At 40.1% G+C, this 18,027-nt stretch overlaps 1 protein-coding gene across 40 annotated transcripts in view; it reads left to right on the top strand.

Annotated features, from left to right (window-relative positions):
* Positions 1–18,027, top strand: part of EIF4G3 (eukaryotic translation initiation factor 4 gamma 3) — a 455,276-nt gene that overhangs the window by 234,830 nt on the left and 202,419 nt on the right. For 26 of the 40 annotated variants that reach the window (XR_006276414.1, XM_038376551.2, XM_043500154.1 and 23 more), the window contains 4 exons: positions 1,842–1,862; positions 2,733–2,912; positions 3,548–3,662; positions 17,469–17,575. Coding sequence is in view for 39 of the 40 variants with exons in the window: in XM_038376551.2 (XP_038232479.1) it covers positions 1,842–1,862; positions 2,733–2,912; positions 3,548–3,662; positions 17,469–17,575 (423 nt within the window). In the remaining variant the exon portion in view is untranslated. The remainder of the gene's footprint in view (positions 1–1,841; positions 1,863–2,732; positions 2,913–3,547; positions 3,663–17,468; positions 17,576–18,027) is intronic. The other 14 variants (XM_043500160.1, XM_043500159.1, XM_043500158.1 and 11 more) reach the window with 1 other exon arrangement.

The raw sequence follows: 18,027 nt of genomic DNA, 5'->3' as shown, positions 1-18,027 counted from the left end.
TGACTAGTCAACATAATGAGAGACCAGACCAAAGTTGAGTCTCCATCCAATCTGTTTCCACCTTGAATACATATAGAAACAGAGGGACACTGATTCTGTATAATGAGCTCCATTGTGGTTCACTGGTGGGCTAGAAGTAACTACATCTCAGCAAGCCAGCCAAGATGTAATGTAAGAGGAAGAACTACAGAGAAACAACCTTCATCCTTGAATCCTACATACAAGCCTGTTCTTGCTCATCTTTGCTAGCTCAAGAGAATGCATAGGCTAAAAGGCGAAAACACAATGATGGAAGAAAAATGAGATTTAGAATTGCAGTCCTGGCAAGATCCTTTTCAAGCCTATATCTGTGATGCTATGTCAGTAAGAATATCAAATCTCTGAATTGTTTTCACGCTCTTTCTGGTGTCTCTGGATACTGGAAATCAGCCACTATCAGCGTGAACTTACCACATCTCCTATATCAGATAGCGATCACTTAGTCCTCCAGGGCTAGACAACCATCTAGTTTCCACTAACCCAGAAGTTTGGGAGTTTGTGTTTTTTGCCCCAACAATTGAGCTTTCTTCTGATTCAAAACACATTGTACAATGTGACTGATGATACAATTCTTCATCCAGGTTAACTGGCTTAGTAATACATTTTTTGCTTTCATCTTCATATTCATTTTATCTGGTCCTCAGAGAAAGAGAGTAAGTGTTGACATTTGTGGAGAGAAATCATTCAATACGGGGACTTTTTCCACCAAATGCATCCGATGAAGTGAGCTGTAGCTCACGAAAGCTTGTTAGTCTCTAAGGTGCCACAAGTACTCCTTTTCTTTTTAGGGACTATCATGGTGTCTCACAATCTTCAAGAATGACCAAAGTGCCTGTTTTGTTATCACTGCCACTGTTTCCAAGTACAGGTGCATCATAGGATCCTTCTGCCTTGCTCTCTTCTCCAGTGAACTTAAGAGTGAAACATATATATTGGCCCATCCTTTCCCAGTGCCAGGCTAGCCTCCCTTAGCCCAGACTTCCATTCCCTAATAACTATCTGCCTCTCTTCTTCCCTGTATTCATGGTATAGTTTGCTGACTGCTTGCTTTTAATGCACCTGATCAATCAGCAATGGTCGCTGTAGAGTGATGTATGACTACCTTACTTTCTGCTTAGCAGTTTGAAGCACATCTCTCTTATTCTTCTAGCCTTGGTATAGAGTTGGAGACCAAATCTAGGATTTCAGCATAGGTTTATTTCTGTTTTGTGCATAGTGCTATTTCTGGACTACCAATATAATTAAGAGAGGAAGAGAAAAATGTTTGAAGTTAAGAACAAGCTGCACATAAAGTCTTTCTCCAGTATTCTGTTTGCTGCAAATTTTAATTTTTTTAACTTTCTAGAAAACTTCTGCTTGAAACATGCTTGGGATTCTGACAGGAAAAGATTTCTTGATACTAACTCAGTATCTTTCCTGCCCTGTTATATAGAAAACAGGATAGAAAGATTATTGAAACTATTATATTAGGTTTCAGAGTAGCAGCCGTATTAGTCTGTATTCGCAAAAAGAAAAGGAGTACTTGTGGCACCTTAGAGACTAACAAATTTATTAGAGCATAAGCTTTCGTGAGCTACAGCTCACTTCATCGGATGCATTTGGTGGAAATGCATCCGATGAAGTGAGCTGTAGCTCACGAAAGCTTATGCTCTAATAAATTTGTTAGTCTCTAAGGTGCCACAAGTACTCCTTTTCTTATTATATTAGGGTTAATGTTATATCCTCTCCCTTTATATTGATCTGTAAGTTGTTCCATTGGCTTTCTTTCTGTTTCCTGTTGCTTTCTTGCTTCATTATTGAAGGGAGGATTCAGACCCATCCAGGTAATTTTAACTACTCGTTCTGCATGGCATAAGTGTTTCTTTATCACATATTTTATTATTAAATTTGTGAATGTATTAATGTATAATGCATATCTTACCTGTTTAGTTTCAAGATTATTAAGACTGTAGTGCCCTGAATGCTTCCACATCATGGATGCTGATGCTTGTCTTAAAGAGAGTTGAGACCTGAGCCACATATCACCAGGTTGCTGGGGCTGTCTGTGTGGGTTACATTTGTGTGGTGGGTTACTTTATGCAAGTGTGCTGGAAAAACTTGGTGCAACTTAGAAAGGGGTTGCCACCTTTTTGAAAAAGTAATGCAGGACATGTAGGCCCTTCAAACTTTCAGTACGGTAAAGAGGATAAGTATGGGGGACCTACAACCCCCATAAAAGTCTGAATTTTAGCTTTTCTGGAATTTTTTCAATGCAGTTTCCTTGATCTTTTACTGCCTTATCAAATCACATATAAAGTTGGTATTTTTTTCAATGTACCCCACCCTATAAAGTACATTTTGCATATGATCCTTTCCTCTGACCTTTAGTCTGAAAGCTGGTGCATATAGTTCACTAGACACACATTAATAGTTATACCATTATAGTTTAAAACGTAACTGTTTGCTCCTAGTCTATCTTTTCCACTTTGTGCCTTGTAAAACTGAGGATTGTGTGTAAAGGGCCATTGTTAAAAAACTAATGGAAACTGTCCTGCAGTTTTCTGAATGGGTGGCAACCCTCTGAAAGTGAGTTTGGTGGGGGTTTTTTAAATTTAGTATGGTTTTCGCTACTATTATTTGATATTGCAAATTCATTTTCTTTTCAGGAAAAAAACTCTTTTGACTTGTTTTTGTTTTTTGCTTCCCTCCTCTAGTTTTTTCAGAGGCCTCAAATACAGCCTTCTAGAGCTGCCATCCAGAACAGCAGCCCTTCTATCCGTCCTGGTGCGCAAACACCAACTGCAGTGTATCAAACCAACCAACACATCATGATGGTTAACCATCTGCCAATGCCGTATCCAATGCCCCAGGGCCCCCAGTACTGTATACCACAGGTAATATATTGCCTAAGCGCATATGAACTTGGAAGAGCTACAGTTATTTTTCCTGGATTAAAAGAAGGTGATCTTTTGGGACTGCAGGAAAGGTGGAGGAAAAAGCTGATATAATTAGCAGCATAACCCCTGTCCTTTTTGTTCTTTAAATGTATACATTTATCTATTGAGGCAGAGGATGGAGAGTGGATAATCATAAACTGTATCCTTTTCATTTTTAAAATGAAAAAATTCTACAATAATAATTTTCTTCCTCTGAAAGAGATGATGGAAAACTAAATTCTTCAAAAACATCTAGTACTGTAACAGCTCTTAAATTGATTTAAGAGCTATGCTATTACTATTAAACATTAGTCTTTGTTTGAGTCCTGCATTACAGAAATGAGGGGAATGAAATCAAGTTGACTATGGTCTGCCTCAGCACTGATTTCGTGCATTACCTCAAATGACACAGCATGCATTTCATTATGTCTTTTTTTTTTTTTTTGGCAGGCAACATTCTGAATCCGTGTTTAAAAGGGTTTCATAATCTCATTTTTAGGATTTTTTTTAAACCAGGTTAATTACAGCTTTTGTATGTAATGCCATATCACATGACAATTATTTGTAAATTTCTTGTAATTTTTCCCTTCCAGTATCGTCATAGTGGCCCTCCTTATGTTGGGCCTCCACAGCAGTATCCTGTTCAGCCACCAGGGCCAGGCCCATTTTATCCAGGCCCGGGTCCTGGAGAATTCCCCAATGCCTATGGTAAGCAGGGAGGAGGATAGTGCATGGTTTGGGGAAGGAGGATGTTGCTGGATATTTGGGGTGGGGGAATGTTTCTTGGTTTGTTGTTATTTTTTTACAGCCGGTTTAATATTGTAAAGCCAAAATAATTCGTTTGAATTCAAAACCATTGCTAAATTTTAGCATGTTGTGCTTCTGATTAGTCACTCTGTGATCACACACACACAGTTTTTTGCTTGTATGAATGTTAGCAGAAAAGCTGTTCATATAAATATTCTTAACCATGTGCAAAAAGGAGTATTCATGTGTGAACAAGAGTATTGGCTGTTTGCCATACACTGCCTAATCATCATCATTATTATTATAATTATTTATTATTAGGGCTGTTGATTAATCACAGTTAACTCGCACGATTAACTCAAAAAAATTAACTGTAATTAAAAAAATTAATCGTGATTAATCGCACTGTTAAACAATAGAATACCAGTTGAAATTTATTAAATATTTGGGGTGTTTTTCTACATTTTCAAATACATTGATTTCAATTAGAACACAGAATACAATGTGTACAGTGCTCACTTTATATGATTTTTTATTAAAAATATGCACTGTAAAAATGATAAAAGAAATAGTATTTTTCAATTCACATCAGACAAGTACTGTAGTGCAATCTCTTTATCATGAAAGTGAAGTTTACAAATATAGATTTTTTTTGTTACATAACTGCACTCAAAAACAAAACAATGTAAAACTTTAGAGCCTACAAGTCCCCTCAATCCTAATTCTTGTTCAGCCAATCACTAAGAGAAACAAGTTTCAGAGTAGCAACCGTGTTAGTCTGTATTCGCAAAAAGAAAAGGAGTACTTGTGGCACCTTAGAGACTAACAAATTTATTAGAGCATAAGCTTTTGTGAGTTACAGCTCACTTCATCGGATGCATTTGGTGGAAAAACCAGAGGAGAGATTTATATACACACACACAGAGAACATGAAACAATGGGTTTATCATACACACTGTAAGGAGAGTGATCACTTAAGATAAGCCATCACCAGCAGCAGGGGGGGAAAGGAGGAAAACCTTTCATGGTGACAAGCAAGGTAGGCTAATTCCAGCAGTTAACAAGAATATCAGAGGAACAGTGGGGGGGTGGGGTGGGAGGGAGAAATACCATGGGGAAATAGAAAAGGAGTACTTGTGGCACCTTAGAGACTAACAAATTTATTAGAGCATAAGCTTTCGTGAGCTACAGCTCACTTCATCGGATGCTGTAGCTCACGAAAGCTTATGCTCTAATAAATTTGTTAGTCTCTAAGGTGCCACAAGTACTCCTTTTCTTTTTGCGAATACAGACTAACACGGCTGCTACTCTGAAACATGGGGAAATAGTTTTACTTTGTGTAATGACTCATCCATTCCCAGTCTCTATTCAAGCCTAAGTTAATTGTATCCAGTTTGCAAATTAATTCCAATTCAGCAGTCTCTCGTTGGAGTCTGTTTTTGAAGCTTTTTTGTTGAAGTATAGCCACTCTTAGGTCTGTGATCGAGTGACCAGAGAGATTGAAGTGTTCTCCAACTGGTTTTTGAATGTTATAATTCTTGACGTCTGATTTGTGTCCATTCATTCTTTTGCGTAGAGACTGTCCAGTTTGGCCAATGTACATGGCAGAGGGGCATTGCTGGCACATGATGGCATATATCACATTGGTAGATGCGCAGGTGAACGAGCCTCTGATTGTGTGGCTGATGTGATTAGGCCCTATGATGGTATCCCCTGAATAGATATGTGGACAGAGTTGGCAACGGGCTTTGTTGCAAGGATAGGTTCCTGGGTTAGTGGTTCAGTTGTGTGGTGTGTGGTTGCTGGTGAGTATTTGCTTCAGATTGGGGGGCTGTCTGTAAGCAAGGACTGGTCTGTCTCCCAAGATCTGTGAGAGTGATGGGTCGTCCTTCAGGATAGGTTGTAGATCCTTGATGATGCGTTGGAGAGGTTTTAGTTGGGGGCTGAAGGTGATGGCTAGTGGCGTTCTGTTGTTTTCTTTGTTGGGCCTGTCCTGTAGTAGGGGACTTCTGGGTACTCTTCTGGCTCTGTCAATCTGTTTCTTCACTTCAGCAGGTGGGTATTGTAGTTGTAGGAATGCATGATAGAGATCTTGTAGGTGTTTGTCTCTGTCTGAGGGGTTGGAGCAAATGCGGTTATATCGTACCACTTGGCTGTAGACAATGGATCGAGTGGTATGATCTGGATGAAAGCTAGAGGCATGTAGGTAGGAATAGCGGTCAGTAGGTTTCCGATATAGGGTGGTGTTTATGTGACCATCGCTTATTAGCACCGTAGTGTCCAGGAAGTGGATCTCTTGTGTGGACTGGTCCAGGCTGAGGTTGATGGTGGGATGGAAATTGTTGAAATCATGGTGGAATTCCTCAAGAGCTTCTTTTCCATGGGTCCAGATGATGAAGATGTCATCAATGTAGCGCAAGTAGAGTAGGGGCATTAGGGGACGAGAGCTGAGGAAGCGTTGTTCTAAGTCAGCCATAAAAATGTTGGCATACTGTGGGGCCATGCGGGTACCCATCGCAGTGCCGCTGATTTGAAGGTATACATTGTCACCAAATGTGAAATAGTTATGGGTCAGGACAAAGTTCAGCCACCAGGTTAGCCGTGACTGTATCGGGGATACTGTTCCTGATGGCTTGTAGTCCATCTTTGTGTGGAATGTTGGTGTAGAGAGCTTCTACATCCATAGTGGCTAGGATGGTGTTTTTAGGAAGATCACCAATGGACTGTAGTTTCCTCAGAAAGTCAGTGGTGTCTCGAAGATAGCTGGGAGTGCTGGTAACGAAGGGCCTGAGGAGGGAGTCTACATAGCCAGACAATCCTGCTGTCAGGGTGCCAATGCCTGAGATGATGGGGCGTCCAGGATTTCCAGGTTTATGGATCTTGGGTAGCAGATAGAATACCCCAGGTCGGGGCTCCAGGGGTGTGTCTGTGCGGATTTGTTCTTGTGCTTTTTCACGGAGTTTCTTGAGCAAATGCTGTAGTTTCTTTTGGTAACTCTCAGTGGGATCAGAGGGTAATGGCTTGTAGAAAGTGGTGTTGGAGAGCTGCCTAGTAGCCTCTTGTCCATACTCCGACCTATTCATGATGACGACAGCACCTCCTTTGTCAGCCTTTTTGATTATGATGTCAGAGTTGTTTCTGAGGCTGTGGATGGCACTGTGTTCTGCATGGCTGAGGTTATGGGGTAAGCGATGCTGCTTTTCCACAATTTCAGCTCGTGCACGTCAGCGGAAGCAGTCTATGTAGAAATCCAGGCTGCTGTTTCGACCTTCAGGAGGAGTCCACCCAGAATCCTTCTTTTTGTAGTGTTGGCAGGAAGGATCTACACCTACAAGATCTCTATCATGCATTCCTACAACTACAATACCCACCTGCTGAAGTGAAGAAACAGATTGACAGAGCCAGAAGAGTACCCAGAAGTCACCTACTACAGGACAGGCCCAACAAAGAAAACAACAGAACGCCACTAGCCATCACCTTCAGCCCCCAACTAAAACCTCTCCAACGCATCATCAAGGATCTACAACCTATCCTGAAGGACGACCCATCACTCTCACAGATCTTGGGAGACAGACCAGTCCTTGCTTACAGACAGCCCCCCAATCTGAAGCAAATACTCACCAGCAACCACACACCACACAACTGAACCACTAACCCAGGAACCTATCCTTGCAACAAAGCCCGTTGCCAACTCTGTCCACATATCTATTCAGGGGATACCATCATAGGGCCTAATCACATCAGCCACACAATCAGAGGCTCGTTCACCTGCGCATCTACCAATGTGATATATGCCATCATGTGCCAGCAATGCCCCTCTGCCATGTACATTGGCCAAACTGGACAGTCTCTACGCAAAAGAATGAATGGACACAAATCAGACGTCAAGAATTATAACATTCAAAAACCAGTTGGAGAACACTTCAATCTCTCTGGTCACTCGATCACAGACCTAAGAGTGGCTATACTTCAACAAAAAAGCTTCAAAAACAGACTCCAACGAGAGACTGCTGAATTGGAATTAATTTGCAAACTGGATACAATTAACTTAGGCTTGAATAGAGACTGGGAATGGATGAGTCATTACACAAAGTAAAACTATTTCCCCATGGTATTTCTCCCTCCCACCCCACCCCCCACTGTTCCTCTGATATTCTTGTTAACTGCTGGAATTAGCCTACCTTGCTTGTCACCATGAAAGGTTTTCCTCCTTTCCCCCCCTGCTGCTGGTGATGGCTTATCTTAAGTGATCACTGTCCTTACAGTGTGTATGATAAACCCATTGTTTCATGTTCTCTGTGTGTGTGTATATAAATCTCTCCTCTGTTTTTTCCACCAAATGCATCCGATGAAGTGAGCTGTAGCTCACGAAAGCTTATGCTCTAATAAATTTGTTAGTCTCTAAGGTGCCACAAGTACTCCTTTTCTTTAAGAGAAACAAGTTTGTTTACATTTATGGGAGATAATGCTGCCATATTTCTTATTTACAGTGTCACCTGAAAGTGAGAACAGGCGTTCACATGGCACTGTTGTAGTTGGCATTGCAAGATATTTACGTGCCAGATGCACTAAGGATTCATATGAACTCTTCATGCTTTGGCCATCATTCCAGAGGACATGCTTCCATGCTGATGACACTGGTTAAAAAAATAATGCATTAATTAAATTTGTGGCTGAACTCTTTGGGGGAGAATTATATGTCTCTTGCTTTGTTTTACCTGCATTCTGCCATATATTTCATGTTATAGCCGTATCGGATGATGACCCAGCACATGTTTGCTTTAAGAACACTTTCACTACAAATTTGACAAAATGCAAAGAAGATACCAAAGTGAAATTTCTAAAGATAGCTAAAGCACTTGACCCAAGATTTAAGAATGTGAAGTGCCTTCCAAAATCTGAGAGGGATGAGGTGTGGAGCGTGCTTTCAGATGTCTTAAAAGAGCAATACTCTGATACGGAAACTACAGCACCCAAACCACCAAAAAAGAAAATCAACCTTCTATTGGTAGCATCTGACTCAGATGATGAAAATGAACATGCACTGCTTTGGATCGTTACCTCACAGAACCCGTCATCAGCATGGACGCATGTCCTTTGCAATGGTGCTTGAAGCATCAAGCGACATATGAATCTTTAGCACATCTGGCATGTAAACATCTTGCAACACCAGCTACAACAGTGCCATGCAAACGCCTGTTCTCACTTTCAGGTGACATTGTAAATAAGAAGCAGGCAGCATTATCTTCTGCAAATGTAAACAAACTTGTTTGTCTGAGCGATTGGCTGACCAAGAAGTAGGACTAATTGGACTTGTAGGCTCTAAAGTTTTATATTGTTTCATTTTTGAATTCAGGGTTTTTTGATACATAATTCTATATTTGTAAGTTCAACTTTTATGATAAAAAGATTGCACTACAGTATTTGTATTAGGTGAATTGAAAAATACTATTTCTTTTGTTTTTTACAGTGCAAATATTTGTAATAAAAATAAATATAAAGTGAGCACTGTACACTTTGTATTCTGTATTGTAATTGAAATCAATGTATTTGAAAATGTAGCAGACATCCACAAATATTTAAATAAATGGTATTCTGTTATTATTTTACAGCACGATTAATCATGTGATTAATCATGATTAATTTTTTAATCACATGATTAATCACGATTCATTTTTTAATCACTTGACAGCCTTAATTATTATTTATTAATATTAAGGTCTAAGTTCCATTGGGTTGTGCACTGAATACATCCATAGCCATCCAGTTAACATTTTTTTATTCATTTTTCTATTTCAAAAAATTTTGCATTTAGTCAGGGAGCAGAGAAAAAAATCATGTGACTTGAATGGCCAGTCACATACTATGAAGAGCAAATAGTCAAAACAGTTTGTAAACAGCCCAAAGACTGAAATTACATAACAACATACTTTCACCAAAAATAAGCATGGTTTGTGAATGATTTACTAAGAGTGAAGGCTAAAATTATTCCATAACTTATTTGCAACAAATTATTTGGCCAGCAAGGGGGTTGTTTCATGGAGAGAGTGAGTGTGCTTTTTGTGGCAGTGAGTTTGGATGATAGAGGAGTTTTGTGGGAAATGCTCCAAATATGACAGACCTGTAATAACAGATTAAATGTTGACAGTTATTGTAATTTATATGAGCAAAGATGTGGTGTAAAGGGGACACCATATTAAATTAATCTAAATTTTGTAACAAGGATAGTTTTGTGGAACCAAAACCAAAATGTTCTAATGAACTTTTTTAAATGACAGTGAAATACATTCCAGAGAGGAAGCAAACTCTGTCCTCACCTCACCCTCTGCAAGATGCTCTTCCAGACTTTTCATGCCCCCAGTTCTTTCTGCATAGTGGGTAGAATTTAGTCTTTATTATAACAAACTAATTTGAAATATTAGCTAGGTATGTGTTGTTATTGTTACTATGCTGACAATGTCCCTTTAAAAAAGTAATATATGTTCACTAACATGAGTCCATTTTCCCAACTTCTTCCTTGTTGAATTTGGGTGAATTGTAGGATTAGGTAGCCTGTAAATAACAATGCATATTACTGTGACATGTGCTGTTTACTTACTTTGTAAGACCATATTTAGTAATAGGAGCTAGGTAGGTGGATCCCTGTGCCCACATAGGTCCCTTTGGAAGCCATTGGGGCTTTTCATGTAGGTGCAGGGGTCCATCTATATGGATCTCATTGCAGGATTTGTGCTCTTGTCAGTAATTTAATGTAGGCCAAGAAATTTCACTTCTGGGTATTTTAATTACATTTGGAAAAACTATGATGGGTGGTGTTGTTTGCCTTTTTTTTGTTTTATTTGCTATTTGATGCACTTGGGGTATTTTTTGAAGGAAAATGAAATTGTGCTTTAGATCTTTATTCTAGTGCAACTTTCATCAAATTTCATCAAATTTTTTTTAATTCACTATGGTGATTTATGGGAATATTTTGAAAAATTCTCAAGAATGTGTGCAATAATAATACTTAGTTCTCATCTCCACATTTTGCTATTTTATTAATTTTTCATTTTTGCCTTATGTAATCTCACAGGTGAAAAGTGGTTTATTTCACTACCATTACCTTGGCACAACATTCTGAAATCTGCTGGATTTGCTTTATCAACTTTTCATGCACTTCTAGCTTTTAATATTTTCATTTAGTATTTCTGAACTTCAGAAGTGGACTGAAAAGTTTGGTGGTTAAACTAATTATTAAAATTGCTTAGGATCCCAAAATAGTGTAGTTTTAACAAATGCTGACTCAATTTAAAGGAAATAAACTGTAATTGAAAATAAGTTCTCACTTCGGTTATTATTTACTTGTCATGAACCAAGATCTGGACCTTTTTTTTGTTTATTCAGCAACAGTTAATCATAGAATCATAGGACTGGAAGGGACCTTGAGAGGTCATCTAATCCAGTCCCATGCACTCATGGCAGGACTAAGTATTACCTAGACCATTTCTGACAGGTGTTTTTCTAACCTGTTCTTAAAAAATCTCCAATGATGGAAATTCCACAACATCCCTAGGCAATTTATTCCAGTGCTTAACAACTCTGACAGGAATATTTTCCTCATGTCCAATATAAACCTCCCTTGCTGCAATTTAAGCCCATTGCTTCTTGTCCTATCCTCAGAGGTTAAGAAAAACAATTTTTCTCCCTCCTTGTAACAACCTTTTACATACTTGACAACTGTTATCATGTCTCCCCTCAGTCTTCTCTTTTCCAGACTAAACAAACCCAGTTTTTTCAATCTTCCCTCATAGCTCATGTTTTCTAGACCATTAATCATTTTTGTTGCTCTTCTCTGGACTCTCTCCAATTTGTCTACATCCTTCGTGAAATGTGGAGCCCATAACTAGACACACTGCTCCAGTTTAGGCCTAATCAGCGCAGAGTGGAGCAGAAGAATTACTTCTCATGTCTTGCTTACAACACTCCTCCTAATACATCCCAGAATAATGTTTGCTTTTTTTGCAAGAGCATTACACTGTTGACTGATACTTAGCTTGTGGTCCACTATGACCCCCAGATCCCTTTCTGCAATACTCCTTCCTAGACAGTCATTTCCCATTATGTATGTGTGCAGCTGATTGTTCCTTCCTAAATGAAGTACTTTGCATTTGTCCTTATTGAATTTCATCCTATTTACTTCAGACCATTTCTCCAGTTTGTCCAGACATTTTGAATTTTAATCCTATCCTCCAAAGCACTTGCGACCCCTCCCAGCTTGTTATAGTCCACAAACTTTGTAAGTGTACTCTCTATGCCATTATCTAAATCACTGATGAAGATATTGAACAGAACTGGACACAGAACTGATCCCTGCAGGACCCCACTCATTATGTCCTTCTAGCATGACTGTGAACCACTGATCACTACTCTCTGGGAACGGTTTTCTTACCAGTTTTGCACCCACTTTATAGTAGCTCCATTTAGGTTGCATTTCCCTAGTTTATTTATGAGAAGGTCACGTGAGACAGTATAAAAAACTTTCCTAAAGTCAAGATATACAACGTCTACCACTTCCCGCTTATCCACAAGACTTGTTACCCTGTCAAAGAAAGCTATCAGGTTGGTTTGACATGATTTGTTCTTGACAAATCCATGCTAACTGTTACTTATCACCTTATTATCTTTTAGGTGTTTGTAAACTGATTGCTTAATTATTTGCTCCATTATCTTTCCTGGTACCCAAGTTAAACTGACTGGTTTGTAGTTCCCCGGTTTGTCCTTATTTCCCTTTTTCCTAGATTGGCACTATATTTGCCCTTTTCCAGTCTTCTGGAATCTCTCCCACCTTCCATGACTTTTCAAAGATAATCGCTAATGGCTCAGATATCGCCTCAGTTAGCTTCTTGAGTATTCTAGGATGCATTTCATCAGGCCTTGGTGATTTGAAGACAGCTAATTTGTCTAACTAATTTTTAAACTTGTTCTTTCCCTATTTTAGCCTCTTCTGATCCTACCTCATTTTCACTAGTGTTCACTATGTTAGATGTCAAATCACCACCAACCTTCTTAGTGAAAACCGAAACAAAAACATCATTAAGCACCTCTGCCATATCCACATTTTTTGTTATTGTTTTTCCCCTGTCATTGAGTAATGGGCCCTGTCCTTGGTCTTCCTCTTGCTTTTAATGTATTCATAAAATGTTTTCTTGTTACCCTTTATGCCTGTAGCTAGTTTGATCTCGTGATGTTGTGATAATGACTTACATTTATAATAGCACACTTATCCCAAAACCCTATAGTGATGTCACCAACCCTAGATTGTGTTATCGCTGAATTAATTGAGCAGTAGCAAAGGGAACATAAGGGAGACAATTTCAGTTTATCTTTCTGAAATCATCACTGCAGGAGAAATCAAGAAAATAAATGTGGCAATGACTCTCTAATTCTGATACAGTCACTTGGAGAATACATGGCGTAGCTTTAAATTTTTGTTTTTCTGCTGATTCTCTTGTCTGGCTTTTGAATCCCTTCCCACTCTCCTGACAGAATTTTCCTTTCTTTATTTTGTATTTTGAAAAAGTTGTTGTCCTGATTTCTTTTGTGCTCTTTGAACTGCTGTGATTTCTTGCCACGTAGGCTGTAATCTTTCAGTCTCAGTCTAATCTAAGGCTTCCTTGTTTGCTGAGCTTTAGTATGCTGAGCTAGTAGGCCAGAGATGATAATCTGCAGTGCAGCCTTCTATAACACAGTTAGTGCTTTTAATTCCAGGCAGGCAGAGAAGGTCTAGCTAAAGAAGAGGATGCCAGCGCATACAATAGGTGAATTGAGATTTGTCTGTATCATGCATCTGTCTCCTGCTGTTGTTTCCTAGATGTGTAGGTAGGCCTGGGATACTAGTCATCTCTTCACTGAAAGAGTAAGCATGGTGCCAGGAGCTGATCAGACTATTTGGTGTCAAAGAAGTTGAACTTGAACTTGTTTAATTTGTGGCCATTAATAACAATCAGATAGCATGTAGTTTAAATTTGAAAGCCTTCTTTATCACAAGAAAACAGGATACACAGCTGCTTTTACGCAACTGTGCTGTTACCTTTTTGTCCAGCTGTGTGACACAAGTAACCTTGTAGACCTGAGAACCTTGTATTGTGTGTAGCTGCTAACCGGCCATGATCCAAATATCAGACAAGCCCCAAATAAGGATACATAAGAAATTTCCAAAGATGAAATTTATAAAGATTGGAAGTGATTTTTGGTTGACTGGTTGGTTGTTTTTTTTACCAACTTAGCTTTGTGATTTATTGTTTATTTTGTGTCAGTGCATTCCAGTGAGATGTTGGGAGAAAACTGAAATTTGGAAATGGAAGTAAGTGAGGGCAAAACTGGTGTATGGGTGGCATTGAACTAAAAGGAATGAAAATACAGGGAGTGGAGAAGGTTGGTTTACTACAGAATCCAGAGATGAAACCTTACATTTTCCTAGTTGGTAACTTATTTCTTTCCAAAGGTTGCTCTTGCTTGTGAGGATTTGCTATTTTTTATTTATGTATTTATTTATTTTTGAAAGAAGAGGTCCCTATTAAATTCCACAATGGGCCTCTCATAATAAGATCATCCATAATGTAATCCATGAATATCTGGTCTCTAGAGAACCAGAAAGCTATGTAATCAACACACTGTATGCCTTTCAGGTGTATAGTTATTGCTCCTATCTCCCAATATTAATCAAACTCCTCCTCTCAAATGGCATTACTGGCCAGAAACCTGAAGTATCTAGGAATTCACATAATCAGATGGGAGTAATCCAGGTACTTGTTGACTTTATGGTTTTTTAACAGGACAAATGGAATAATTACATAAAAGCCTAGAATAAAATATCCAGGGGACAAAAAATAGTCTGATGATGCACAACAATACATACAGGAGAGGAAGAGTGGGACGGGGAGCTGTGGTTATGGCACCAGACTCAACTCAGGAGATCTGACAAAGGCTTCTTGTGTGCCTTGGGCAGATCACTTCGGCTATGTCTACACTACACACCTTTTAATGACTCAGCTGTGTTGCTACAGCCATGCCTCTAAAATGTGCGCAGTGTAGCTGCTCTTTGTTGGCAGGAGAGAGCTTTCCCGCCAACAAAAAAAATTCCACCCCCAACGAGAGGTGGTAGGTTTGTTGGCAGGAGAGCCCTCCACTGACAAAGTGCTGTTCACACCAGCACTTTAGTCGGTAAAACTTTTGCCGTTCTGGGGTGTATTTTTTGTCACACCCATGAACAACAAAAGTTTTACCGACGAAAGTAAAGTAAAGTAAAGTAACAGTTTGGGGACAAACTGTTAGTGTCTCTGTGCCTCATTTCCCCATCTGTAAAATGGGGATAATAGCACTGCCCTTCTTAACAGGGAGGTTTTGAGGATAAACTTATTGTTTGTAAGGCAATCAGATACTACGATGATGGTGGCCATGTAAGCAGTTAGAAAGAAAGAAATGGTCAGAACATTTCTGTCACTTGTCTTCAAGAAATGAAGTCCTATATCCAAAATTGTTGGTCAGAATTCTCTTTGCAGTTTTCCCCAGTGGCCTTGTCTTTCAACAGCTTGAAAATGCTTCCTTCTGTGCAGCCACCTGTCTAGTATGTTGGCAGCTCAGGAGCTGTTGTGTACAGTGCTGTTTTGAGCATGCAATCTGGAAGAAGAAAATCTCTTCAGGTCTTGGCAGTCTAGTTTTCCACTCCAGAAACACAGCCTTTGTAAATCACAAATCAAATCTCATTAGGCTGAATGTTATTTTGCTTGATTGGATTTTACCACGCACTTCTGTGAGTGAAAGGTTCCCCGGCTCCCCTTTTGGTATAGTGTTCCAGGAAATGCCACATATTAATTTTATTTTCATCACAGTTTAGCCCTGTTGTAGAATAAATCAGATTACTTTAGATGTCAGTGCAGGGCACAGGCCTAGCTGATGCCCTCAGTTAGAAGAATTCAGGACTGTCTTTTGAGTTCACCTGAATTCCAGTACACAAATATCAAACAGCTCTGAGATGCTGCATTTGTTTACCTTTGGCTGCATCCCAGGATTCTTTAAAACTGACTGCTCAGCCATATGAGCCATCTTGTTTCTAGTAAGGAAAAGATACCTAAATATTGTTGGATATTGGCGTTGTCAATTTAATCCACAATACAACATGTATTTTGCAGTACTAAGCATGGTTTGTCCTTTTTATGTTCTGCAGCATGAGAATAGAGCTACTGTTGTAATTAATTTCTCCAGCTCAGTTTCAAAATAGGTTGCAGTTGCGATTGCAACGTCCAGGGAATAGGTTGGTTATGGCTTTCTCTACACTGGATAAGAGTCCAGCCTTGTTTCTTTAATTCTATGTAGGTTTTTTTTTAGTGCTTGAAATAGTCCTCACAGATCTCATAGCTCAATAAAATTTAAGGAAGGGCAGATTTTCATTTCTGTTAGTGTTGGCTGATTTAAGTAGTACTGTATATACTCGATCATGAACCAGTTCATTTATAAGCCGACCCCTGCCAAGATGGATAAGTAAAAATGGAAAATTTTTATGACCCATTCATAAGCCGACCCTGTAATTCAGGGGTCAGCAAACTTTGGCTCCTGGGCCATCAGGATAAGCCGCTGGTGGGTCAAGATGGTTTGTTTACCTCGAGCGTCCGCAGGCACGGAGGTAAACCTAAGTAAACAAAAAGAAAAGGAGTACTTGTGGCACCTTAGAGACTAAGCGAGCTGTAGCTCACGAAAGCTTATGCTAAAATAAATTTGTTAGTCTCTAAGGTGCCACAAGTACTCCTTTTCTTTTTGCAGGTATAGACTAACACGGCTGCTGCTCTGAAACCTAAGTAAACAAAATGTCCCGGCGCACCAGCTGCTTACCCTGATGGGCCAGGACAGCAACTGATGGGGAAATGTTTTTGGGGGGGAGAAGTTCGGGTTAGAGGAGTAACCCCTGTGACCACTCCCCACAGAACCCCACCCCTAACCTGGGACCCCCACGCTCTTCCCATCACATCCCTTCCCACCTTATCTGGGGAGGGCCAGGGGAGGCTGTCTCTGGCCTGGCTGGAGCTCCAGCAGGCTGGGCAGCACGGCTGCAGCCTGCTCCGGCAGGCCAGACTGGGCAGCGTGGCTGCAGCATGTTCCAGCAGGCTGGGCCAGATGGCACGGCCACAGTGAGCTCCAGTGGGCTGGGCGGCGCGGCCACAGCCTGCTCTTGGGGGTGGGGCCAAGCGGCATGGCTGCAGCCTGCCAGCCCCCGAGCTGCAGCTGCTTCGGAGGCTGGGGGGAAGAGCTGCGTGGCTAGAAGCGGAGAGACTCTGGCCCCGCCTCTTCCCTTCTGGCTCTGCTGGCTGTGCTGCCTTTCCTTGCTCCCGCTGTTGGGGGGAGGGGCTGTGTCCCATCTCTCTCTCTCTATACCCATTGATAAGCCGACCCCCTTCTCTGGTGCTTCTCTTTTTTACTAAAAATATTCGGCTTATGAACGAGTATATACGATATTTTCAGTGCCTCTAGAAAGTTGATGCGTGTGGCCCCAGTCGCATGAAAAAAGTGGACTAGTGACTCTCTCCATCACTTGTCATGTTGTGATGTCATATTCTGATTTGATAGAAGTACAGAAGAAACTGCACACAGGCTACTAAGAAAATGGAGATTCAAACTGGGATTTCTCAAAGGAATAGAGGGAGGATCAGAGGGCTGTCACTCATTTGCTGCTCTTCATTTACTTCATTTACAAATGAACTGAATATGTGTTTATATCTTGTTGTGATTTCCTAGGAACACCGTTCTACCCAAGTCAGCCAGTGTATCAGTCAGCACCCATCATAGTGCCTACACAGCAGCAGCAACAGCAGCCTCCACCAGCTAAAAGAGAGAAAAAAACAGTAAGAGCCTACTCTTCTGGTACTTTCTTTATGGATCTCCTAAGTCTGATATAGCAAGACTGGGACATTGAAGGAGACACACTGATATAAATTCAATATTAAACTCAGATTGTTACTCCCTCACCCTTCTGTAGGTTTTTCCCCCTCCCTTGTAGCTCCTTGTTAGGCTAGAACTTCTGATGATGGGCAGGGCATCCAATAACATAGTTGTATGTAAAGCTGGCTAGCTTATCTTATTTTTCAGTCTTCACAGTGTTGAATTTACTGGGTGGTGGTTTCTTATTCTGACTATAGTAAACATGAAAGCTACTTATTGATACTTCAACTGAGAAATTCATGCTTAGTGATTACCAAACATGGTATGAATTTATCTAGCTCAACATGTCTAAAATTGAAGAAATGGTAGGGGACAAGTGATTGAATGGACTGAAATAATGAAGACAGAATTCTCT

This window comes from Dermochelys coriacea, chromosome 18 (genome assembly GCF_009764565.3).
Source record: "Dermochelys coriacea isolate rDerCor1 chromosome 18, rDerCor1.pri.v4, whole genome shotgun sequence".
Classification (NCBI taxonomy): domain Eukaryota; kingdom Metazoa; phylum Chordata; order Testudines; family Dermochelyidae; genus Dermochelys; species Dermochelys coriacea.
This window is presented reverse-complemented; position numbering and strand designations above follow the sequence as displayed.